The following is a 26,657-nucleotide window of genomic DNA, read 5'->3' as shown; positions in this document are numbered from 1 at the left end:
TCCATGTATTTGGCATCTAGTATTACTGCTAAAAGTCTAGAAAATTTATTATCTTAGTGATTTTTAAAAAGTGTGAATAAGGCTTAAAACTTCTAATCCAATTCTGAGAATATAAATAAGTACTACATTGTAAAAAAAAAAAAACAAAAACAAAAACAGGAAGTTATCTGTATTTTATTAAGTACAGATTTTATTCAAATTTCACAAAATTTTATGCTAGTGCCCGTTGTTTTCATACATTATTCAAGACTCTATTTAACTGCATTAAGCAGCTTCAGCTGCATGCAATAAATTCTGATAAACTCTTTTCATTTTTATTCTATTAAAAATATTTTCTAATGTTCCCTGTTACGGCTTCTTAGATACACCCGTCATTTAAAAGTGGACATTTAATTTCCAAATACATGGGATTTTCTTTAAAATATCTTTAATATTAATTTCTCTTTTGATATTACCGTCTCATTTAAATGCTTTCTCTGCAATCACTTTCTGTGTTTTTCTCATTCTAACTTTACTGAGTCTTTCAATGTCTAAGTCAAAGATCTCTCTTTGTAAATGTTGCATTACACTTGAAAATATGTGGATTATTTACAGATATCTTTTGATGTTGATTTCCAACATAATTCCACAGTGATAAGGGAATAGACTCTATAGTATTTCAATACCTCTAGACCATGACATTTTTTGCACCTTGTGTTATGTCCCTGGATATGTTCCAGTGCCTCTGAGTTTACAGTCTCCGGGAATTTGAATAGAATTTGTATCCTACTATTGCGTGAAAATTGTATAAATCTTAATTATGTTGAATTGGTTTATAGTGCTTTTCAGGTCTACTATATACTTCTACTTCTCTGTATAGTCATTCTATTAATTTTTGAGAGTTTGATATTGAAACTCCAACTAAAAATCTTAATTTATCTACTTAAAAAACAATTGTAATATACAATGGAACCATATGCAACCTTATTCTGTATGTTCCAAGTCTCCTGTAAATGGGTTATCATACTTTCATAACTTAAAAAAGAGATTTTTTTTTAAACTGGACTTGTCACTAGGACTTGCCAACAGATCAGATCTACTTGTATGTGTTAAAGGGGAAAGAACCTAAACTGAAGTAGAGATCACATGCCCTAATAAGGTGCCAAGTTGTAGAAAACAAGAAAGTATCATATTCCTACAAACAAGCTGGATGTTACATGCAAGTGTGCCGTCAACACGACTCCCCGTTATGATGTGGAACAGGGTAGTGAGGATGTGTTTTTAAATACACACCTCTTGCTGTGGACACCCACCTCGAGCAGATTTGGACTTTCAGCCTCTGAAGCATCGTCAGCAATGTGAACCACTGTGCAGAACAACCTGGGTTGGGTGGGGCCGCCTGTACCCTGAGACAGCACCCCTCACCACTCACCTCTACACATCAGCGGAGCTCCCCAGACCCTATGACAATCAGAACGCCCTCACAAGCTCCATCCTGCAGGACCCACTTGCCCAGCGCAGCGCAGAGGCTCCACAGTGGTGGAATGAGCTGGAGATCAGGAGAGTGACAGAGGACAGAAGGGAACAGACTGACCTCGGTAATGAGGGGAACGCCCTCTGCGTATCAGGAGAGGTCCCCAAGCACTGTGGGAGGAAACCACCAAATGCTAACTGAATAAAAAGTGGAAACACACAGTACCTTTGATCAGTGCTGCTGGAGGAACTCTGGGCCCTGCTGCCCCAGAGCACCCTACTCTTGCCTCCGAGTCCATCGGCTCCGGCTCTCCTTCTCCACACACTTCAACTCCCAGTTGACTAAAGAATCTTGAGTACTTTCTGAGTTCCCCAGGTGGGGAAGGAGCATGCATACCTTCTTCAGTTTCTGCAGCACTGGAGGGCATATCTGGTTTCTCCTCTGACGTGGTTTCTTGCTCTTCAAGAGCCTAAGAAAGGCAGGGAAAAAAAAAATCAGTGAAAGCTGTTTGAGGCTTCAGATATGCAGCAAGAGATGCAGATCACAATCCAGGATCTGAGAGGTAAAACAGCCAGAGGCAAAGCCAGGGGAGGTGAGGGCAGATGGGGTGTCGGGGAACATGAAACAGCAGCCCGCATGATGCTAGATGGTGGAAGGAACCCGAGACGAGGGCCAAAGCTGTCTCCGCCAGTGGTTCTCACTGCTTCCCCTGATCACAACACCAGAAGGTTCTCAGGAGCATGAGATATGAACCAAAAGGGGGACATAGAAGAGCAAAGCTTGAAATCAGTAAGAGGAGCTGCTGTTTTACAGATCTGCCTGCCTAGACTCCCATTCACACCCTAAGACACAGGGATCAGGGCCTGGAGAGCGGCGGGAAACACTCATACAGAGAGGACCGCTGATACCTGGAGGACCCAGGATGGGCACAGGCCAAGGGCTGCAGGTTGGCACAGGCAGCATCAGGCTGTTCCTGGCCGAGACGGGGTCATGAGCCGTAGATAGAATCAGGTTATCCTTACAGCCCTCTGTACTTCCTTTTCAGATGGATTCCACATAGTCGATGAAAATGTGAAGAGACAGAATTATGCGTTGATGTGTCAAAAACTATCCAACCCTGCATCAGCACATGTTCCAAAACAAATACACGGGCGAACTGGGGCAGGCAACCCTCCAACTGACAGAGACCCCTAAACCACCTCCCCACCCTCTGCCGTGGGCATGTTTTTCAGCTCAGTGCATCACGGGCTTGCTCATGACTATGTCAGAACATCCGGCAGCCAGAGCAAAAAGAACAGGAAAATATACATAATTGACCAAATCACAAAGAGGCAGGGAACAAGCAGTCCCCAGTCACCCAGCCTCTGTGGCTATTACCTGTCCCTAGCCTGACTCCCAGGACACAGTACTCACTCTTTTAAGGCCCATGATGGAATGAAAGGATGGACCAGAGCAGGTATGTCTGGGGAAGTACCAAGGAAATGACAGGATGAGGGAAAGCGTTAGTTGCTAAATCGTGTCCTGCTGTTTGCAACCCCATGGAATGTAGCCCGCCAGACTCCTCTGTCCATAGGATTATCCAGGCAAAAATACCGGCGTGAGTAGCCATCCCCTTCTTCAGGGGGCCCTCCCAACTGAACCCAGGACTCCTGCAATGCAGTAGATTCCTTACCGCCGGGGCCACCAGGGAAGCCTGACAGGATGAGTACCTGGGGCTGAAAGAGGACTGACCACACGGATTCAAGGCCAGAGACAGCCACGGACTCCATGTGTTTGCCTGGAGGCCAGCCTTAACCCCCAAACCCGAGTCTCAAAGGCAACTGGCAAGTCTATGCAAAAATGACATCAGGCAATGCTGGTTTCTTATTGCAAAGTAAGGAAATACTTCTTTAAATGGGGTGTATTAAAACTTAATTTTTATTCTTGCGAGTAATTTTGGTTACATCTTCAGAACACTTACATTTCCCAGCCATCTTATATATTCATTTTAGCCAAGTTCTAAAACTAAATAATCAGCATCCGATTAACATTAAAAACTTTGTTATGTGGAAAGAACAAAAACCTGATTAAAGATAGAGCTAATATTTTGCCTATTTAATTTCCTAATAACTACCTTTACACTTTGGATATTTAACACAAACCTGTCATTTTCAGTATTTAATATTTATTAGAAATGATCAGTCTACCAGTGTCAGCTATAATATCACATAATAACATGAATCTGTTACAACTCAGAACAAGGATTGCTTCTGAATGGGATCACCATCACCTGCACAGGTCTTGTATCCTAAAGAGCAAACTCAGGTTTCTGCAGCAGGTTTTGTTGTCGTTGTGCTAGAAGGCTGAAGATAACTGAGTAATGCCTGAACCCAGACACAGAAGCTGCCTCGAGGACAAATGAGTCTCTCAAAGCAAAGTCACTGTCTATAGCTATTACATAAAAACAGGCTTTTAGATGCCTAAGATTTAATAAATAAATATTTCATCACACTACATATAATTTCACATGTTAACCTAAATTGTAAAACTTTAGTGGGGACAACCCATATGATGATCGCTACCTGCTTACATTTACCTGGACTTGTCCAACTGACTATAAATGAGATGTTCCCACAATCCCTCCTGTGTTCAACTGATTCACTAGAGCAGCTCACAGAACATAGAAGCACTTTACTTACCAGCTTCCAGGTTTATTATAAGAGAAAATAACTTATAATGATATAAGAGAATACATGGTAACTCTAATACATAGCTATATATATATATAAGCTATATATATATATAAGCTATATATATATATATATATATATAAGCTATATATATATAAGGGAATACAACTCAGGAATAACCAGATGGAAGAGATGTAGAGGGCAGGGTCTGAGGAAAGGGCACGGAGCTTCCGTGCCACTCCAGGCAGGCCAGTCACCCAGCACTTCCAACCAGTTCCCCAACTGGAAAGATCTCCGAATCCAGTCCTCTGGGGTTTTAATGAAGGCTTGCTTTATTAAGTAGGCATGCTAGATTAAATCTTTGTCCTTGGGTGATGAAACTCTATCTTCAGGTCCTTTCCCCTCCCTGGAGGTCAAGGAGGTAGGACTGAAAGTGGGTGGGTCTCATGGTAACTAGCCCCTATCCATCCCTAAGCGCTTTCCTAAAGTTTCCATATTAACGTAACAACAACAACAAAACACACACTAGTCTGCTCAACATTTAGGAAATCCCAAAGGTCTGGAGAGCTACGAGCCAAGAACCATGGACTGAGACCAAATATATTTCTTACTGTAAGTTATGACATCACAATTTCCAGAAGAACCTCGGCCTCAGTCCCTTCCCAGCCTCCCTATGCACCACCCAACCAACAGGTCAGGGCAGGAAGGATTAAAAAAAGGGATGCTGATACTTGGAACACAAGGCCATCCCACTGCAATGGATTCTTCTTTTACCAAGTGTTTTCCATAAAATGAAAATCTCTGATACACTGGAAAGTAACCTTCAGTTGGTCTTTGTTATAGTATAATCCACTACAGTCAGTTATTAAAGCATCTAGATTTACCCATCCTAAATCTCCCAAAGTCATCAGTAAAAATGATCTCAAATAGGTTATGAGAAATTATGAATCTGACTTAAGAAGCTGGAGGTTTTTATAATGAAAGAAATGTTCAGAATTTTGGCTCTCCGCGGAGCACACTCTCGCCTTGTAGGAGCTTGGTGGTCCTGCTGAGGTCTGAGTGTCCCCTCTGAGGACACACATATTGCTGAGCTCTGCCCCTAGGAAGCTGCAGGGAGAGGCACTCACCCTGAGCAAGGCTGCTGGGCCAGGCCCAGCCTCAGTTCGTACAGAAAATCCACCCCTGGGGCCTGGGTGAGAAGCCATGGATATAGCTGAGGGCTTCTGCATATTTAAAAGTACCCTTAAGCACAATGAGGAAATACCATAGGCCAGAAAATCATACACTAAACTCCTTGGAAGGAAAGTTATGACTAACCTAGACAGCATATTAAAAAGCAGAGACATTACTTTGTCAACAAAGGTCCATCTAGTCAAGGCTATGGTTTTTCCAGTAGTCATGTATGGATGTGAGAGTTGGACTATAAAGAAAGCTGAGTGCTGAAGAACTGATGCTTTTGAACAGTGGTATTGGAGAAGACTCTTGAGAGTCCCTTGGACTGCAAGGAGATCCAACCAGTCCATCCTAAAGGAGATCAGCCCTGGGTGTTCATTGGAAGGTCTGATGTTGAAGCTGAAACTCCAATACTTTGGCCACCTGATGTGAAGAACTGACTCATTTGAAAAGACCCTGATGCTGGGAAAGATTGAGGGCAGGAGGAGAAGGGGATGACAGAGGATGAGATGGCTGGATGGCCTCACGGACTCAGTGGACATGAGTTTGAGTAAACTCCGGGAGTTGGTGATGGACAGGGAGGCCTGGCGTGTTGAGGTTCATGGAGTCGCAGAGTCAGATACAACTGAGCGACTGAGCGGAACTGAACTGAAACTCCCTAAACGCAGCAAACAAAGGTAGTTCACACTCTCTGAAGAGCGTGTTTCATTTTTGTTTAAAAAAAAAAAAAACAGAAAACCCTATACGGAGAAAGCAATAATCATTGCTATATAATATTCATGGTTAAATCTTTTGGGCTTTCCCGGTAGCTCAGCGGTAAAGAATCCGCCTGCCAATGCAGGGGCCACAAGAGCCACAGGAGATGTGGGTTCGATCCCTGCATCGGGAAGATGGCCTGGAGGAGGAAATGTCAGCCCACTCCAGTATTCTTGCCTGGAGAATTCCATGGACAGAGGAGCCTGGCAAGCTACAGACTGGGGTCAGACAAGTCAGTTGTACCTGAGCACGAATTAAAAAAAAAAAAAAGAAACTCCCTAAACTCAACAAACAGGGGTAGTTTATACTCTGAAGAGCATGTTTCATTTTAATTGTTTAATAAAACCCTATATGGAGTAAGTTATAAGCTTTGTATATAATATTTATGGTTAAATCTTTCATTTAGCTATATAAAGCAAACATTTTACAAAAGTCAAAACTGATAACAGTATCTGTTTTCTAAACTGACTGTTTACTTTGTAAAGCCTAAACTGTCGTGAAACTGGTGCTTTTTTTTTGGTGGTGCTTATTAATGGATGTGCTTGAGAAGACTGGGGGTTGGGAGGTTGCCAGAGGGTGTCACACATTCTGGTGAGTAAATCCTTTATACCTGTGAGCACTAGCAACTAAACTGACTGAAGCCCTTATACACAAAAGAACATTCTGCTTAATAATAATTAAAATATATAAATCTGTTTTCTAAGGTTTGAAATTTGACCCAAAAAATAATAATAATGAAGATAAGACATTTTAAACCTAAGGTGGGCATGCTATAATAACACTCAAAGCTGATGTTTGGGCAATGGTGGGAGGGGGAAAAATATCTTTGAAAAAGTACTAGTCTCAAGTAGCCAGGCCCCATTCAAGAAGAAGTTGTACACTGAAACAAAGGCTTAACTATATCTGAGTCTTAAGAAATCCCAGAAGAAGGTATTATTCATGTAAAATAACCCTAAAGGCAACTGCTTTAGATAAGAATGATAATATAATCAGTAAATTAATAGCAAATATCCAACTTTAGAATATTAAAATTCAACATCAGTGATGCTGGCTCATGAAAAGGGAACAATATTATACAAATGACTACTGCCAAAATATTATATAATAATCTTCATTCTACTGGTGTAACAGTTTCCAGTTCCATGTCCCTCCAAGTCCCATTGGAAAAAAACAAAGTGCTACCTCTCAAAAAAAAAATACCGTTCCCCAGATAACTGGTTTGCTGTCTGAACTCTCAAAAAGCATGAGTTATTATCTTATACCACAATAAAGGGCACAAACCTTGATGAGAAAGGCTCTATCCCAAAAGTATTTTCTGAAGAGTTTAATATCTGCCTCCAGCAAATGTTCAGCTGTGTGGTTAAGCGTCAGGGTCAGGGTTTCTGATGAGTGAATATACCGCAGAGAGGCATCTTCGCTGAGCTGCAGGCGGGAGAAACTTGGGGAACATCTGCCCTGGAAGCTGAAACACCAAAAGTCAAAACCCACAATCACAGTGCCCCTCATCAGCCCTGATATTATCACAAGCCCACTGGCCAAACAATCCACAAAAGCTTCCTAATGAAAATAGGTACAGAAGACCATATAAACACATCCTAATAAAGCCATTTTTGTTTTCCCACCTAGAGAAGTCATCAGTTGAAAAGCTGCTCACATATATTATATACTTAAAAGAGTTACATAATTAATGCAACAGTACTGACTTGTAAACATAGGGCTTTACCTCAATGTTTCATTCTCCTTTTAATCTGAAAAGATGCCTCTGGCCTTAATGGCACCACATGTAGTAGAACAAATCAGCTGGCAGCTGAAGGTTTATTAGGTGATTACAGTGGAAAACAGATATGATCTCTAGGGAGAATGGTGAGGTTTGGATGTTACAAACAAGATATTCATAACACACTGGTCCACTGCTGTAAATCATTTCTTCATGCAAATGAAAACGAGCGTGAATTTGATCATGTTGATTTCTTGAAATCACTCATAGACAAAGGAACAATATCCTCAAACTAAATTCTGAGTATCAGCTCATTTTCTGTTGTGGCAGAGAACAACTGCATGTTCATTATTATTAGCCCTTTGTAGGCTTCTCGGTTACAGTCACAATATTCTGGATGGTCTATAGGTCGATAAAGAGGGGTCAGGAGGGAGATGCTGGTGCTCCCAGGTAACAGCCCACTTCAGCGTGTTGCCACAGCACACAGGTGCTCCCAGGTCCTTCCGTTCACAGAACTAGCTCTATGCCTCTCTCCTCTCCTTCCATGACATCACTTTGCCAATGAACATTTGCATATTTGCAAATTAGAGTATAGTTCCAACCACATCAATGTTGTCTCCATCACATGGCACGACAGATCCATTAAGAACACTCTTACTCTAAGATTTGGGGCATCTCCCCACACTCTTGACATAATTACTGGCAGGGACTTTAGAATCTTCTAGAAAATAACTCCCCTTGCTAACAGCAAGCCACTGAAGTGAATAATTCAGCCTAAGCAATAAGAGTCTTGTAATTAATTTAGAAAATGGAAGTTCCATCACGTAATCAGAATTTAGCTTACAGTCTACTCCTAATCCCATCATGAATGAATTTATTAGATGAGCAAACATTTAATTTTAGTTTTATTGACATATAGCTGAGTTACAATGTTGTGTTAGTTTCAGATATATAGCAAAGTGATCCAGTTATACATATATTCATTCTTTTTTAGATTCTTTTCTCTTATAGGTTATCACAGAGTATATCTGTGCTATATAGTACGTCCTCTTTGATCATCTCTTATATATAATAGTATGCATATGTTCACCCCAAGCTCTCACTCACCACGTTTCCCCCTTGATAACCATAAATTTGTTTTCAATATCTGTAAATCTGTTTCTGCTTTGTAAGTAAGTTCGTTTGTATCATTTTAAATTAGATTCCACACACGGATGATTGATATTTGTCTTTGTCTGATTCACTTCACTTAGGATGATGACCTCTAGATGCATCCATGTTGTGGCCAAAGGCATCATTTCATTCTTTTTTATGTTAGAGTAATATTCCATTGTGTGTCTGTACACACATATATATACACACATATATATGTGTATATATATACCCCATATGTTCTCTGTCAATTCTTCTGTCAGTGGATATGTACGTTGCTTCCATATCTTGACTACTGTAAACAGCGCTGCCATGAACACTCAGGTGCATATATCTTTTTAGTTTATGTTTTTCTCTGGATATATGCCCAGAAATAGAATTGTGAGATCATACTGTAACTCTATTTTTAGTTTTTTAAGGAACCTCCACACTGTTCTCCATAGTAGTTGTACCAATTTACATTCCCACCAACAGCGTAGGAAGGTTCATTTTTCTCGACACCCTATCCAGCATTCATTGTTTGTGGACATTTGATAATGGCCATTCTGACCAGTATGAAGTGATACCTCATTGTACTTTTTATTTGCATTTCTCTGATAATTATGGATGTTGAGCATCTTTTCACGTGCTTTTTGGACAGCTGTATGTTTTCTTTGGAGAAATGTCTATTTAAATCTTCTGCCCATTTTTTGATCAGGTTGTTTGATTTTATTGACACAGAGGATGTGTAAACTTTTAAAATACATATCATCTTCTGGTCTTGGACACAATAGAAAGATACAAAGCTGCCAAGCACAAAGAAGTGATGCACCAGGTCCTCAGTGTAACCCTGAACTATCCACAATGACAAAGTCAAGGAAGTGGTCCCGCCTTGCCCTTTTCAGGTAAAGAAAGTGTGGTCGTGAGAGCAAACACAAGGGCAGTTCCATTAGGATGGGCTCTTTCCTTAGTTGGTGTTCATTTGACCAAGTGAGAACAAAAATAGAAAGTTGTGACTTCAACATCTACTCGGGTAGCATACAAACATAAATTAATTACAATGAGTTCCATGGGCCAAATGAAAAGAACCAGTCCATGAAGACAAACCATGTAATAACACTGATAATATTTAATATTTATGTAATACTTTGCAATGTTCATTGCTGCTTCCCATGCTAAGTCATGCTTCCACATGCTAAGTCAAGGAAATCATTGTATAGGAGTCCTCTAATCATAAGTAAAAACTAATAATAATGACCAATCTGAACCATTCTAAGTAATACACATTGAAAATGTTGGTATCATCCTCAAAACTGAGGACTTTACATTTGACAAATTATTTCACTTCCATTATTTCTAGATCCTACTAACCAGCCCATTGGCTACATAGTATCTTAGGGTTTGTTATTCATTGATTCAACAAAAACTTACTGTCTTTCAATGAATGTATATGCTGAACACAGCAGGTAAAACAGAAATAAGTTTCAGTCCCCAAATGATTTAGAATGGAGACATATATGAAATAAATGATTATTATATATAAAATCATAAATTATGATATATATTATAAATTAATGATAATTACAGTCACAATTAACACTTTAATCATAATCATAAAAGATCAGAATGTAGAAGGCCTCTCTGAAGAAGCGACACTTAAAATAATGAAAGATAAGTCAGGGTTAGGCTAGTGCTTCCCAACATATTTTTTCTTACTGTAGCCACCTCCCCCACCATGGAGCCTTTTAAGAGACTTTTCCTGACTCCCTCTCCCCCATGAAATGTGAATACCAAATATAACTCTATATCTGTTTATATATGATGTGTATATCTATACTTTATACATGGAAACTAATGGTAAACTATAAACCAAATGTTAGCTTGTGGCTTGGTTATCTTTAATTTTTCCATAATGCTTGGAAGATTTTATAGAAGTAGACTTAGAATCCATCAAGCAGCCAAACTCACTTTGTGATGTCTTCAACCAGCTTGGAGTGTCCACCACGTAAAGCTAAGTCTAATGGTGTGGCACCCTCCTCGTTGGGCAAAGTCAGGGCCTGGACTCCCCCAGGGAGACACAGGAGGAGCTGGGAAAGCTTAGTGAGGCCCCATCTCACAGCCAGGTGCAGAAGAGACTCCCTATGCAGGGAAACTGAAAAGAAAAGACATGCGGCATTATTAACAGTGCCTCCATTTAAAAAGTTTACCTTACATATTTTCTCCAAGAGATTGTCAGAGTAAGAACAGGAATAGTAAGCATGGAAGAGCTGGCAGGAACAATCAAAAACATCTGATTCAAACACCTCGCTTTGCAGACACGGAAAGGTCAGTGACCTGTGCCAGGCCAGGCAGGCATTGGAGCCAGCTTTGCTCATCACTGGTACAACGCTGTTCTATCCCCACGGGGCATGTTCACCTTCCACTCATGTTCAGTGAAGCCATCTGGAGAAAACAAGTGCTAGGAGAGCACCATCTTTCGGAAACAGACATCATCAACTCCCTAAGGTGTTCGCTAAGGAGATGCTGACCCTGGCAGGACAGGCTAATGGGGCCATGAGTGATGAGTGTCAGGGAGCCTTCATTTCCACCTCTTGTCCTCAGAGGTGCTCCTCTCCACTCAACAGCTGAGGCAGAAATGGAATCTAAGTCCATGGCCTCTCTCAGACATCACGGAGATACTTTTACCCATCTATTAGATTCCTGGGATTGTTTCAGTGTTGCCAAAGCTACATATACCTCTGTGTGTGTGTGTGTGTGTGCCTGTGTGTGTGTGTGTGTGTGTGTGTGTGTACTCAGTTGTGCTCAGTCATGTCCGATTCCTTGTGACGCCATGGACTGTAGCCCACAGCTCCTCTGCCCACCAGAACTTTCCTTAAAAAGCTTGACCTGTGCCTCTTCACGTGCCCCTTGACATGGGGGCTCTTGCCTGGTCCATGTCTGGGTTTTCACTGCTGGTGTTTGCCACTGTGTCTTATGGCTGTTTCCTGACTGTGTCCTCTTATAGGCTGAGGGGATCCTGGAAGTTTTTATTGCTAACATTTAGCATAGTATATAGGCTTCCAAGGTGGCCCAGTTCAGTTCAGTTCAGTTCAGTCACTCAGTCGTGTCTGACTCTTTGAGACCCCACGGACTGCAGCCACGGACTGCAGCACACCAGGCCTCCTTGTCCATCACCAACTCCTGGAATTTACTCAAACTCATGTCCACTGAGTCCATGCTGCCATGCAACCATCTCATCCTCTGTCATCCCCTTCTCCTCCTGACCCCAGTCCCTCCCAGCATCAGGGTCTTTTCCAATGAGTCAGTTCTTCACATCAGGTGGCCAAAGTATTGGAGTTTCAGCTTCAGCATCAGTCCTTCCAATGAACAACCAGGACTGATCTCCTTTAGGATGGACTGGTTGGATCTCCTTGCCGTCCAAGGGACTCTCAAGAGTCTTCTCCAACACCACAGTTCAAAAGCATCAGTTCTTTGGCACTCAGCTTTCTTTAGAGTCCAACTCTCACAGCCATACATGACTACTGGAAAAACCATAGCCTTGACTAGATGGACCTTTGTTGACAAAGTAATGTCTCTGCTTTTTAATATGCTGTCTAGGTTAGTCATAACTTTCCTTCCAAGGAGTAAGCGTCTTTTAAGTTCATGGCTGCAGTCACCATCTGCACTGATTTGGGGGCCCCAAAAAATAAAATTTCTCATTGTTTCCCCATCTATTTGCCATGAAGTGATGGGACAGGATGCCATGATCTTACTTTCCTGAATGTTGAGCTTTAAGCCAACTTTTTCACTCTCCTCTTTCACTTTCACCAAGAGGCTCTTTAGTTCTTCTTTGCTTTCTGCCATAAGTGCAGTAATGCTTTTAAGTAATGCTCAAAATTCTCCAAGCCAGGCTTCAGCAATACATGAACTGTGAACTTCCAGATGTTCAAGCTGGTTTTAGAAAAGGCAGAGGAACCAGAGGTCAAATTGCCAACAGCCGTTGGATCATCAAAAAAGCAAAAGAGTTCCAGAAAAACATCTATTTCTGCTTTATTGACTATACCAAAGCCTTTGACTATGTGGATCACCACAAACTGTGTAAAATTCTGATAGAGATGGGAATACCAGACCACCTGCCCTGCCTCTTGAGAAATCTGTATGCAGGTCAGTAAGCAACAGTTAGAACTGGACATAGGGAAAGGAGTACATCAAGGCTGTATATTGTCACCCTCCTCATTTAACTTATATGCAGAGTACATCATGAGAAACACTGGGCTGGAGGAAGCATAAGCTGGAATCAAGATTGCTGGGAGAAATATCAATAACCTCAGATATGCAGATGATATCACCCTTATGACAGAAAGCGAAGAAGAACTAAAGAGCCTCCAAGTTGGCTCAGTGGTAAAAAAAAAAAAAAAAAAAAAAAAATCCTCCTGCAACCCAGGAGACCGGGGTTCAATCCCTGGGGTGGGAAGATCCCCTGTAGAAGGACATGGCAATCCACTCCAGTATTCTTGCCTGAAAAATCTCAAGGACAGAGGAGCCTGCTGAAGTCATTCAGTATTTATTGAGTTGAATGACAAGTGACTGTTAAAAATCTCAATCATTTGTGTATGTTTAATTCATCTAATTTGTATAGAGTTTGTACACCGTATTTCTACTATGACTCAGTACCTGGAACACAGCTGGCCCATGATAAACATTATACTGGAAGCATGTAAAAGAATATACTTGTTTATATTTAGAAAAGCTAAGCCTATGAACTCCACAGACATCAAGACACACCTTAAAACATATGCAGTCTTAACAACTGAACGCGAAAATGCTAATATTCAAGATCTGTCGGAATAAGTTTGAAGTAAGGATCTGAGTTGCACATACCCTCCAGTTAAGTAATACTGACTGTAATCTGAAAGAGATCCAGAGGATACTGCCTCACCTTGGAGTGGAAAGTGTCAGAGGATAGGACCTTATCTGTCTTTAATCCTAGCACAGTCCTGGCGAGTTATATGCTCTATAAATATTTGCTTGTTGAATGAATAAATGACCAATGGCTCTTTCCCTGATGAGTACCCATGACAGTCAGCTTTTAATACACGGCTGCACATGCTCTTTGAAGCATCTATCATTCTTAGTTCTTCCTCTGATATCAATACCTCTTGACTAAAATCTATGAACCCAAACTACATACTCCCACACAGCTGGGCCACTGAAAACAAAATCTACTGATATCTCTACGCAGCTTGCTGTCTACACCGACATGATTTTGCTTCTCCATTGTCTTCATTAGCATAACTTCACTAGTCCTGGAAGACTCCAGCCTAGGAAAAGACTGAATATTCATAAGACCTTCCTTCAAGGCATATCAAGGCTTGACTAGAAAGCATTGACAGTTTAAGCCCTAAAACCAATATTTAACCACTATACCATGATCTTGATCTAATCCTAATCAAACTCCCTTCCCTACCACCACCACCCCCCACCATCACGCCTCCTCTGCATTTGAAAACCCTCATTAAAACAAACTTCCAGTTCTCAATAAACTCCAACCATGTTTTCCCTCCTCAAGAGGAGGTGGGGCTCCTCCTCCTTCCACTGGAGGTGGGGCTCTCCCTCCTCAGGCCCGAAACCCAGCCGGGCCTTTCCAGCAGCCTGTGCTGTTGCAGCCAGCTTCCAACAAGACTAATTTGAAACAATCAGAAGGGAATACTCCATTGCACATGGGTCCAAAAAAAAACGGTTTAGCTTCCATTTTTCATTGGTTTACACTATTTCTACATGCAGATCAATGAGCATAAAGCCTTATAGTTCAAATTTGCAAATGTCACAGACTTCACTGTACGTGTGCTCCATCTTCCGTCTCTGTAACACAGCACAGAGCCCCCCTCCCACTCCAAGTGAAATGACATCTGAAACATCCGAAAACAGACAAAGCAGTGTGCCCCCGCCAGACAAGCTTCATATACCTGCTTTCTTTCCAAGACTACCAAAGAACTTATCTTTATTTTATTGTTTAACTTTTTGACTTTTAAACCCACTTAATTAGAAAGTAAGGTTTCTTACTCTTAACTGATTCCCAACAAGGCACGTTTGGTGACACTGACACTTTTTTTCCTTCTTAAATAATAATCAGCAAGAGACTTGTTAGGATCAGGTGACAACACACGCACATAAACACACACACAAGTACACTGCCCGGGGTGCCAGTCAGCACGCAGCTACAGCGAGCCACACTCGGATGGGGTGGCTCCATCTCAGATCTCAGTCTGAACCTGGTGAGAAATGCCCATGATTACATGGAATGCAATTTTTTCCCAAAATAAATATGACCAAAGGGGAACATCTAAAATTTTCATGCTCCCTTTTAAAATGATAGCCCTGATAAAGGCAGTGTGGTGTCAACTGTTTAAGTGGTACTCCCTGCAGTGCCTGGAGCAAGGCCCTAAAGCACCCTCACATCTGCCCGTGGTTCACTGTACCCACCCTGACTGAGGTGTGAGTGTGGAGAGAACTTGCGTCCTCCACCAGCAGAATCTGCCAGGCCTGTCCGCTAAACCAGCCCCCTGTTCTCCCCTCTCTAGCTCCATCTGTTACCAACCAGAGCTCCTGGCCTCCCCCAGTCAACAGAAATTGACTAAAAGTCAGACAAGAAATTCAGGCAAGGCTTTCCTGGGGCCCCCGCTGCAGCAGAAGGGAGCGAGAATAAGCAACAGGTTCCCTTGCCTGCTCCTTCCCTGAGCAGAGCAGAGCTTGTTCCTTATACGGGGTGAGGGTGGGGATGTGTTCAGAGGATGGCTGATGGCTGGCTTAGGTGGACTGCCCCCACTCAGGTGGCGCTGCGTGCAGGAGGCAGGCACAGTATTCTGCTTTTGCTCCCGGCTCTTCAACAGTGGCAGTTGGGTTTTTTGGTCTCTGTGTATCTTTTGTCCAGAAACTGCCCCCAAATACGCACCCACCCAGTTAATTTTAGTCCCAGACAGCTTCTTTGCATATTGTTGCTCGAGGAGAGGCGTGTCCAGGTGTAAGCATTGCAGCGAAGGGTCCCAGGATGCCTCACACCCGCACACCATGCTCACGGGCAAGGACAGCAGACCTGGGGGGCTGAGCGCTCACCGGAGCCACTCTCTCTCTCTGAATCCACCTGCTTCCTGGGAAAACGGGAAGGCAGGGGGAGAGAAGAGCTTCTGATGTTTGAAGGAAACAAAAAGCTGCCCAAAATGTGTTAAGAACAAGCTTCACACTCAATATAGGTGTTCAGAGCCCAGAGTCAAGCAAAGAGCCTGAAGTAGGAAATTCATGACATATATAAATAATTCTGCTTGTTACAGAGCTTCAGATACTTAACAGGAGTCAGGAAAACAAGCTGTGGAAAGGGGTTCTGCAATTTGGTAGACATGGAAGAGTTTAATTAAAATGAAGGGTTTTTTTTTTTTTTTTTTAACCAGATAAATGTGTCTTTTCCTGTTTAGTTGGTGCCCAGAGTTATCTGAACTAATATAACTAAAACAGAATTACTAATCATTGCTCTAATGGAAAACATTAAAAGGTGTGACCTGTAACATCCCAGAAGCAAGATCACTCGGGCACAAAAAGGAACAGCAGGCTGCAACACTCAATCAACAGTCCCATCGCGGCATAAAGGGGGGCACCTCTGCCCCAGACAGGTGAGAGGCACGAGGCCCACCCTTCCCTCTCTGCCACACCTCAGTTTCTCTTCCTGGCAAATGAGCCTGTCACAACAAAGACCCAAGGTCCCAGAAAGAGTCATCCTTGCCCTGGCTTTTTGGGGATCAGGGATCTATGAAAAATAGCACAGATTACAGATAACAGATCTGCAACACAGATCATACACCAGAGCACCTGAGGCACAAGAGCACAGGTGACCAGTTTGCTTGGTACTAAAGGAGGGTGCTTTTGTAGACTGTTCACTCCAAACTCGGGGCCATGATCACACCTACACGAGGTCTGACTGTGCTTCTAAGGTAGCAGAAAATTCAGGTTGGAAGAATGAAAAATAAATTATCATGCCCTTAGGAACTCACGTGCACTGCTAGAGGAAATGTGAATTGGCACATCCACTTTGGAAAACACAGTGGCATAATCTAATAAATTTGAAGACACTAATATCATATGGCTAAGCGATTCCTGTCCTAGGTTTAAACCCCAGTGAGGAATGTGCTTTGTATGCACCAGGAAGCATGCATAAAAATGTAAATGATCAAAAATAGACGTGATCTTAATGTCAATCCATAATAGGATAAGTTACAGTATGAAAGTGAAAGTGAAGTTGCTCAGTCATGTCCAACTCTTTGCGACCCCATGGACTGTAGCCTACCAGGCTCCTCCGCCCATGGGATTTTCCAGGCAAGAATACTGGAGTGGGTTGCCATTTCCTTCTCCAGGAGATCTTCCCAACCCAGGGATTGAACCCAGGTCTCCCACATTGTAGGCAGGTGCTTCACCATCTGAGCCACCAGGGAAGTTACAGTATAATAAAACACTAATATTCTAACAATAAAAATGAATTGCACACTAATAGAGGAGAAACTAAGAAATATAATGCTGAGGGAGGAAGTCACAAAAGAATATACAGAATAAGTTTTAATTAATATGAAGTTTTTAAAAAAGTGAAAACTAAACTATATTATATACAAATACATGGGTGGTAAAACTATGAGAAAAAATAAGATAATGGTTACTCTAATAACACTTCTGAGGGTAAAGAGATGAATGTGGCTAGGAAGGAATGAGGGGCACTGGTATTACTGGGGTTCAGTGATGTCTGTAGGTCTCCTCCTCTCTCTCCCCATTCACCCCACAGAGCTGTGTTCAAGGCCTCCCTCAGAACAGTTAAAGTTCTGGGGTGGGGTTCAAGCATCCATCTCTTCTAAAGATTCCAAAGGGATCCTATAGCCATTCAAAGCCAGGGTTGAGATCTGCTACTTTAAATAAATATCTGGTAAACAAAACCCAGATCTATGCCTCCTGTTTATACCACTGTCTTCCCGATCATCTCTGGGAAGGAAATCCAAAAAAGAGGGGATATGTGTATACATATGGCTGATTTGCTTTGCTGTACAACAGAAAATAATATAACATTGTAAAGCAACTATACCCCAACAAAAAAAATTTTTAAAGAGCTCATTAACTAAAAAATTTCACCAATGAATGAGACCAAAAAATACTTCTGACTTTTACAAGCTATTGCTTAAAAAGTACATCACTTGCTGCTACACCAAGACACAGCCTTAAACATTAAGCAAAATATTAAACCTGTGGTGGGGACAATAATCTAGGAGCAAATAATATTTTTGAACAAGTCCTTCTATTGTGTAGGGTTCAGAAGTCCTTCTCTTTTCTGATTTTCTGCCCAAAGTCAGAAGGCGTCCGAACAGGGACTTGAACCCTGGACCCTCAGATTAAAAGTCTGATGCTCTACCGACTGAGCTATCCGGGCTCTCTTTTCTAGAGTTTACCAATGTTTCATAACTCCTGAGTAGAGTCACTAAAATGTATTCAATCCTATAAACTTATGAACAAAATATATTTTTTAATTCACATAAATCCTATCAATTAAAATACATTCTACTCTGGTTTCCAAAGCCACATATATATTCACAGAGGTTTCAATTTGTGCATCTAAGTCACTTAGCAGACAAATATTGAATCAAATGACTACTATATGCCAGGACCCATGGACACAAAGCAGAAGCATATAGCCAGCCCATTTTAGTTTGCAATAAAATAAACATCTCGCCCATGAAATCCTATCTGCTAACTACAGCTCTAGCAAAGTGTGAACAGAAATAAGTAAACTACTTGACCTACAAGGTTAATTATAGGTTAATCAATCGACATCATGTATCATGATTTGAAAATTTATAGATGTTTGTAAAATGATGAGCAGAAAAAAAATAAAAAACTATTAGCAAAAATTACATGGAGAATGGGGAAGGGTATTTGGCATGAGCACCACACACAATCTCTGATATTTTTCAGGACTCTCAATGAGAAAGGGAGGAGAGATTGCATATTATGGCATCTTCCATTTGGTTAGTCTGATAAGGGCTTTGGTGTGTGTATAAACAAATCCACCTTCCACACAGAAGACCGGAGCTTAGTGAGTCTAGGATAGGAACTGCAAATATAAACACACTCATGGGAAAGATATGGAAACACGACGCCCCATGGAGCACAACACCAACACGGCAGGCATGGTGGGATCACAAAGCCAAAAGGTAGAGGAGGACTAAACAGGCATAATGGCAGGTTTTAGCTTCCTAAAACACCTGCTCTGCATCAGACACATTTGAGATACTCAGATCATGACAACCCCTGGCTGAAAATCTGGGTAAACACCAACCACACACACAATCATTCCAGAAAGTTCACATTTGGATAAACAGTCCTGGAATGCACTTCATGGACTTTGTATCTCATAGAGGTTGACTATATTTACGTTGTGGAACTAGTATTAAATCAGCTGGAACACTAAAACATCCTTTTTAGAACTAAAAAATGGCAATCCAATTTCTGGCTTTCACAATCTGGGAACATTCCCAGGCTGAGTTGTACAATATGGGCATCGACACAAGATATGAAGACTCCAGACACAACACTGTCTAGTGCAAAGGGATCGGATTAAAGAGTTGAAAGACCCAGAGCTGAACACCTACAGTGATGCAGCTCAGAAAAGACCACTGAACTCTCAAATTTTAAGTTGCTTCATCTGTAAAAGGCAAGGAGTATCTGCCCAGCCTAGTTTCCAAGATGGTCAGGGGGCTGTAGTGAAAATAATATATGAGACAGGGTTCTCTAGAACTAAGAAAGCCTATATTGGGGGACTTACCAGTCATACATATTTGTCTGGTCTTTTTAATACAAGAATATAATAAACACTCATTAAATAGATCTATGTATATTCGAAAGCAGTTTCCCTCTGGTTACAATTAAACATCATAATTTAAAGGAGCTAGTTATCTGCTTAAGAGGCACTATAATTGCATCAGTGTAAGACACCAGATGTGCCATTAAGACAAATGTGCTTCAACCCCATAGCTTGGGCATCAGGCGGTCATCAGGTGCCATTAGCAGTAATTATGTCATACTTGCTTTTCCAGCCTGTGCAACAGACTTTTTACATTTGTTCATATTTCTTCAAGACTCTGATTTCCATCTACCATTCATTCATTCAGTTGATATTTGTTGACAGCCTACGATGCACTGGGCATTCTTCTGCTCTCCCCTCACACCACAGGGGAGCCTATGGAATTCCCAGGCACCCTTCCAAGTGACCCTCCAGGAACCCTGTTCTGTTTGGAAGACAAATGAAAATACACCACCATCTAATTCTATTATTGACAAGAAGGAAAAGCATGGACTCATCATATCTTGGAAATGATCTTTTGAAGTTTGCATTGAGATTCTGAATTTAAGCACAACCAGGAAACTGGCCACACATCTGCCTTGCCCTGGAAGCTACAGATCCAAGCCCGCATGGAGAAATGTTCAACTCCATGGCTATGAGCTGCAACTTTAGTGGGAGATCTTATCCCCTCCTTCAGCAAAGGGGAATACTTGGGAAGGGATATTCTGGTGAGAGAAGGAGAAGATAAATGGGGCAACCCAAAAACACCAGTATAGAACATGAAGTCTTCCTGGGATGAGAGTGAGGACGGAAGATCAGAAAAAGTTAATTAGAAGTCCTGATGGCAGCTGTTAGGCATGAATTAAAATCAGTCACCACATCTGCTTTTATCTCATCCTTGCTAGGTGCCAATGACTACGAGGACTTTACACTTCTTGTTTCCCTCTAACATTTATTGTGCAATTCACATGTGTTATCTTTCATCTCATCAACTCCTGACTATGACTGCACAGGTAGGGGCAGAAATGGAAGCTTGACACAATTATGCAATTGCCCAAACTCACTCACATAGTAAATGGAGCATCAAGAATCTGAACCCAGGTTCTTCTACTTCTAAAACTCAAGTTCCTAACTATTATGCTTCCCACTGCTGTTGCTGTTCAGACACTCAGTCCTGTCCAACTCTTTGCGACCCCATGGACTGCAGCATGCCATGCTTCTCTGTCCTTCAGTATCTCCTAGAGTTTACTCAAATTCATGTCCATTGAGTCGGTGATGCCATCCAACCATCTCATCCTCTCTCTCCCCCTTCTCCTCCTGCCCTTGTCTTTCCCAGAATCAGAGCCAATGAGCTGGCTCTTCGGCAAAGATAATTAAAGAAAACAAACCCAAGAAAAGAAGAGCAGAAAGACAGAACTTGAATACATCAACAGATTGAAGTGGGGAAGAGCAAGCAACCGGAAACTAAGCCTCACCAACCCTAAAAGCTCAGGCATGCACCCCACTCTCCAGAAGGTCGTTTGTCTCCACACACACTCTCTCATGACAAATCTGCAAAACAAAAGCTGCTACAGCTACAGGTATGGGGAAGAGAAAGTTGGCCTGTAAGAATCACTATGAAATAAAACCTGGGGTAGAAAGACAGAAGATCTGAGGGCTCTACAGACTTGTGCCCACATCATGACCCATATTTGAAAGAATCAAGACAAGGCCTTGTAAAGTTCACTGGGGCCCAGCGAAAGGGCCGCTGCTCCAGGACACAGGTTTGACCACTTCCCTAAGATTACCCCATCACTTCCGGCTTGCTGCCTGCCCCTCTATGCCAGGCCTCGCCCAACCATCTTCAACCATCAGCCTTTTTAAGCTCCAAGCATTTGGAAGTTTTTAACCAATATGTGATTTAATTTTTAAATAAAGTAGTACAAGGAAAGATGAAAGTGAAACTGTGAGTCGCTCAGTTGTGTCCAACTCTTTGTGACCCCCTTTGACTGTAGCCCGCCAGGCTCTTCTCCCCATGGGATCCTCCAGGCAAGAATACTGCAGTGGGTAGCCATTCCCTTCTCTAGTGGATCTTCCTGACCCAGGGATCAAACCAGGGTCTCCTGTATTGCAGGCAGATTCTTTAATGCCTAAGCCAAAAAGTTGCCAGTATTCAAATTCTATTAAAGGAATCTATGAAAACAGTAAAAAGTTTAACTTTTTTACTCAAGTACTAAGAGAATTCTTGGCTACAATCATTTTCAAATTCAGTTTTGGTCTCCCATGTGCAACCCCAAACTGCCCCATGCATTTGAAGGGTTCCCAAAAGAGAAAACGGAGAAGGCAATGGCACCCCACTCCAGTCCTCTTGCCTGGAGAATCCCATGGATGGAGGAGCCTGGTGGGCTACAGTCCATGGGGTCGTGAAGAGTCGGACACGACTGACGTGACTTAGCAGCAGCAGCAGCAAAACAGAAAAGCTAGGAATGAAACACTGCCACCCAGAGATAAATTTCAAAACCTTCCACTGCCTTGAATCCACTGGGAAGCACAGTAGGGATGGGCGTTTGAAGATAAAAACTTCCACTTACATTGTTTTTTCCTTGAAAATTTTGAGAGTAGGAGACAATGACCAGAAAATAACCTGAAGAGAACCCTATTCTCTACTTCTCAGAAGTCAGAATAAATATATCATTCTCTACTCTAGTCTCAGGGCCACAGGTGTCCTGTAGGAAGCTTAATTTTCAGGGAGAAGTTTAATTTAAGCTGCTTTTTCTTCTTTAAAATATAGTGCCTTAAACAGAAAATGTGTTTAATGAGAGTTGACTGACTCAACTGCAGGAAAAGTCCAAATGACTCAAAGGGAGAAAGGGGCCTTTCTTTAAGAGGTCAATTCTGTGTTAAATTCTTTACTGCCAAAAAAATGTATTCCTTAAAAATGACAAGCTAAAAAAAAAGAGACATGAAAGGCAGAGAAACCAGTTTTAGGTTAAGGGTTTTAAAACTTCACAAATGATGCACATTTGTGTGCATGTGCATGGCTAAGTATTATGAAACAATTTTACCTATTTACCCTAGGACCTGTCTTAAAGATCATTCTCTCCACCACTACCTGTTATCCAGTGTGTTACCTCAGCAACTGAAGGAATATAATACCAGCTTTAAACGTCAGAAGAGAAAGTGTGGAGATGTCTGTTCCACCAGGTACTATCAGAAATGCCAGAAGGCTAGAAAGTAATACTGAGTGTATACACAACTGCTTGAAAAATGTCAAGATTTCAGGGAAAAACATATATCCCAGAATTAGTCAACACCCAAAATGTATGAATTTTAAAACCCTTCCAAAAAAATGTTTTTAAAACCTAAAAACGTGTATTTTGTGATAACTCTGTCCTTTATAGGTTTCCTGCCCACTGGCAGAACATCAGCTGATGTTATCTCAAGCTTTCTGTCCAGGACAAAGCTTTGGGGCAGAAAGACAAAGCTGACATTTCACAAAGTCTGTGGGACAGCAAGCAAGTCTTCTAATTCATGCCCTTTACTAATAAAACCTGGTACCCAGGTCGGAGCCCACCAACAGGGCCTTGCTCCTGAGCCTCACTTTATTTTCTTTCAATTTCTGGAGCTGGCAGACTGTATTCAAACACTAGACACGTTCTGTTTCAAGTGTTAAACAAGCCTTGCTTCTTACTGGTTACAGATCTCTTTCTTCTATTCAAGGAAAGATAAACAGATATCTCCCTCTGTCAAACACCACTCAAATTTGACCCTCAAATTCCCTTCCCTTCTTGTCTAGAAAGAGGGGATGTTCCAGGTATGCGGCTTGAAGCAAGATGTAGATGTCACAGAAAATTGGCAGTTCCCACTGAGTCTTTCATAACGAACTGCTAATTCTCACTTAACAGCATTTCCTGCAGATAAGCAACATTACGTGATGGCTCTTTCAACTCCTCGGCAGTGGCTGTGGCTGTTGCTCAGTCGTGTCCGACTCTCTGCGACCCCACGGACTGTAGCCTACCAGGTTCCACCATCCATGGGATTTTCCAGGCAAGAGTACTGTAGTGGGGTGCCATTTCCTTCTCTTTAAACTCCTTAGAAGAACACTAAACAATTAAGACACGTGTAACAGTGATAAAGAACCCTCCCGCCAATGCAGGAGATGGGGGTTCTATCCCTGGGTCAGGGAGATCCCCCTGGAGAAGGAAATGGCAACCCACTCCAGTATTCTTGCCTGGGAAATCCCATGGACAGAGGAGCCTGCTGGGCTACAGTCCATGAGGTTGCAAAAGAGTCAGACACGACTAAGCAGCTAAACAACAGTGGTTGCTGAATAATCCCTACTCTTATAGAACTTTCTTCCTAAGCCCTTTTGGTTGTCTGCGTTTCTTTTCCTTTTATCCTCCATTAAGCTGTAAAATAGAGGAAAACAGTCTCCTTCAAAGGGGATTTATAAAGACGCTATCAATGAGGCAGAGCATCATGCTAACCACTCTTCTTCTTAGTAACAGCAGTACCTCACCATTAAACTTGTGGCCACACTGAGGTTTCTATTTCTCCTTTAAGTCACCATTCATTACACTGTGACTTGTTTTCACACAGACAGATACTATCAGGTTGCCCAAAAAGTTCACTTGTAAACTTACAGGAAACACCCAAGCGAATTTTTGGCCAACCCAATACTTGGTCTGGCCCTTCCAACATGTATTCTGCAACCAATGTACCATTTCTCTAATTTCTAGATTTAAGTCTGTTCTTACTATAACTCTACTGGTGGTGTAACTCCACTTGCAAGGAAAGGTACATACTGTTGATCTGATCTCTGGAATTAATCATTAAAATAATAGTCTTCGGAATTATCATTAAAACAAAACAAAAAAATTCCCTAAGGCAAAGGGAAGCAATTTCATCCATTGCTTCTCTTTGGAGACAGCTCTCCAGCCAACCATAAAACTACAGAATGAGAAACCAGCTCTCAAAATACATTGGCTATGTTTACACCCAAGACAGCCATGCAAAAAACAGCTGCAAAAGCTCAATCAGCTTACTCTGAAAACTTCTTCCACTTATAGAATCAGCTGTAAAGGTAGGGACAAAGTTTAACTCTTTAAATTTAATAAAGCAGTCTGACATATTTTCTTTGCTTCATTAAAAATTTTAATGTATATGTCTTACAGATTCAATCCATGGTGCTACCCTTTTTTTTTTTTCATTTTCCATTTATTTTTATCAGTTGGAGGCTAATTACTTTACAATATTGTAGTGGTTTTTGCCATACATTGACATGAATCAGCCATGGATTTACATGTGTTCCCCATCCTGATCCCCCCTCCCACCTCCCTTTCCATCCCATCCCTCTGGGTCTTCCCAGCGGTGTCACCCTTCTTAAATGTTCTTACCATAGGAAAAAAAAGAGAAATGGTAATTATGTGATGAGAAGGAGGTGTTAATGCTATAATGGTAATCACCTGCAATATATCAACGCATCAAATCAGCATGTGTACACATCAAACATATCTAACAATATATGTCAATTATATCCCAACGAAGCTGAAAATACAGGTTGTTATGTTTTCACCATTGGTATAACTGATGAAGAGTTCTTCTCATCCACAGCAAAAAACTTCTGCCTATAAAGAGATCTTTGAACAAATTAAGTACTTTTACCTAGAGACCTGAAGAAAAGTCCAAACTCATTTTTTACAACAATAATTTACTTCGACAACAAAAGTCTTGAATCTGCAAATTGTTGCTACAAATTGATTTGTAAATGTATATATATGCTTTGAGAGAGACTTTTATATGACTTTTAAAAAGTAAATGGGCTTTTTCTTCCTTAAATTAGAATGCACAGGGGACTTTCCTGGTGGTCTATTGGCTAAGACTCAGCACTCCCCATGCAGGGGGCCCAGGTTCAATCCCCGGTCAGGGAACGAGATCTTACATGCCACAACTAAAAATCCCACGTACTGCAACTAAGTCCTGGTGCAGCCAAATAAAAAGAAAAAAAAAAAATGCATAACCAAGACAAGCTCTACCTAATTCCATAGATTAGGAGAGGAGCTATGTTCCCAAGGCCATCAGTCCTCTGAGACGGCATCTGCAGTCCCTTTGGGATCTTTACTCAAATGGCAGCCTCGTCACTGCTGCCAAGTTTGGTGATGGCAAGTTTGGTATTTGCAGCCATGTCAGGCTGCTGGACACACAAGTGAAAAGAAGTAATTTGAGCAGAAAGGGAAGCCTGCAACTCAAGTTATCTGAGCACCAGCAGAATTTAAAAAAAAAAAAAAAAAGAGTGCTTCAAGCCAATTAACCTAATTGTCAAAATTATGCCAATCTCTGAGAAAAGATTTCTGTCCAAAAAACAATTCAAAAATCCAGAACAAAAAAAATTAAATGTGAATTTTTATCGGTTATTATATTACTAAAGTTTTACTATAAATGTGAGGTCCTGAGACCCTGCAGAAACTTTAATCACAAAAGCTATTTCTCAGAAAGAATGGGTTTAATTTTATAAGAAAGAAATCCAATTTTATTTATGGCACCAAATTCAATAAACACAGGCTATTTCCTTCCCTAGGAGAATAACTGAGTTGCCTTATGAGTAATGATGGGTAACATGCAGGGCTAAGGAAAGGTTCTGCTTTGCTTTATAAGACACAATACTCAACTCAGACTCTGGCCCTTCCATAGGTTCTCCGGTCTTTCTGGTAACTCTTATTTAGTGTTTGAAAAGAGAAAAATGAGAGATTTATTATAAAATGTCCTGCTTCACAGTAAGGCTTGCATCAGACTCATCCATGGCAAAATCGTTACAGAAGTCAATTTTACTCATTCCTTAACATGCTCTGTGAGTGAGTGCTAAGTCACTTCAGTCGTGCCCGACTCTTTGAGACCCCACCAGGCTCCTCTGTCCACGGGACTCTCCAGTCAAGA

General features: G+C 41.5%; 1 protein-coding gene and 1 non-coding gene across 8 annotated transcripts in view; both read right to left on the bottom strand.

Moving 5' to 3' along the window:
• The window catches only part of ARHGEF28 (Rho guanine nucleotide exchange factor 28), a 319,641-nt gene that overhangs the window by 158,102 nt on the left and 134,882 nt on the right, over positions 1-26,657 (bottom strand). For 4 of the 7 annotated variants that reach the window (XM_070476813.1, XM_070476812.1, XM_070476810.1 and 1 more), the window contains exons 5-7: positions 10,868-11,051; positions 7,333-7,513; positions 1,850-1,922 (exon numbers count right to left, since the gene is read on the bottom strand). In XM_070476813.1, the coding sequence (XP_070332914.1) occupies positions 1,850-1,922; positions 7,333-7,513; positions 10,868-11,051 (438 nt within the window). The other 3 variants (XM_020875498.2, XM_020875500.2, XM_020875497.2) reach the window with 2 other exon arrangements.
• Positions 18,263-18,335, bottom strand: TRNAK-UUU (transfer RNA lysine (anticodon UUU)). The gene has a single exon. It is a non-coding gene; the product is annotated as a tRNA-Lys (tRNA).

This window comes from Odocoileus virginianus, chromosome 14, assembly GCF_023699985.2.
Source record: "Odocoileus virginianus isolate 20LAN1187 ecotype Illinois chromosome 14, Ovbor_1.2, whole genome shotgun sequence".
NCBI lineage: Eukaryota > Metazoa > Chordata > Mammalia > Artiodactyla > Cervidae > Odocoileus > Odocoileus virginianus.
The sequence above is the reverse complement of the archived record's forward strand: the minus strand, read 5'-3'. Positions and strand labels throughout refer to the sequence as shown.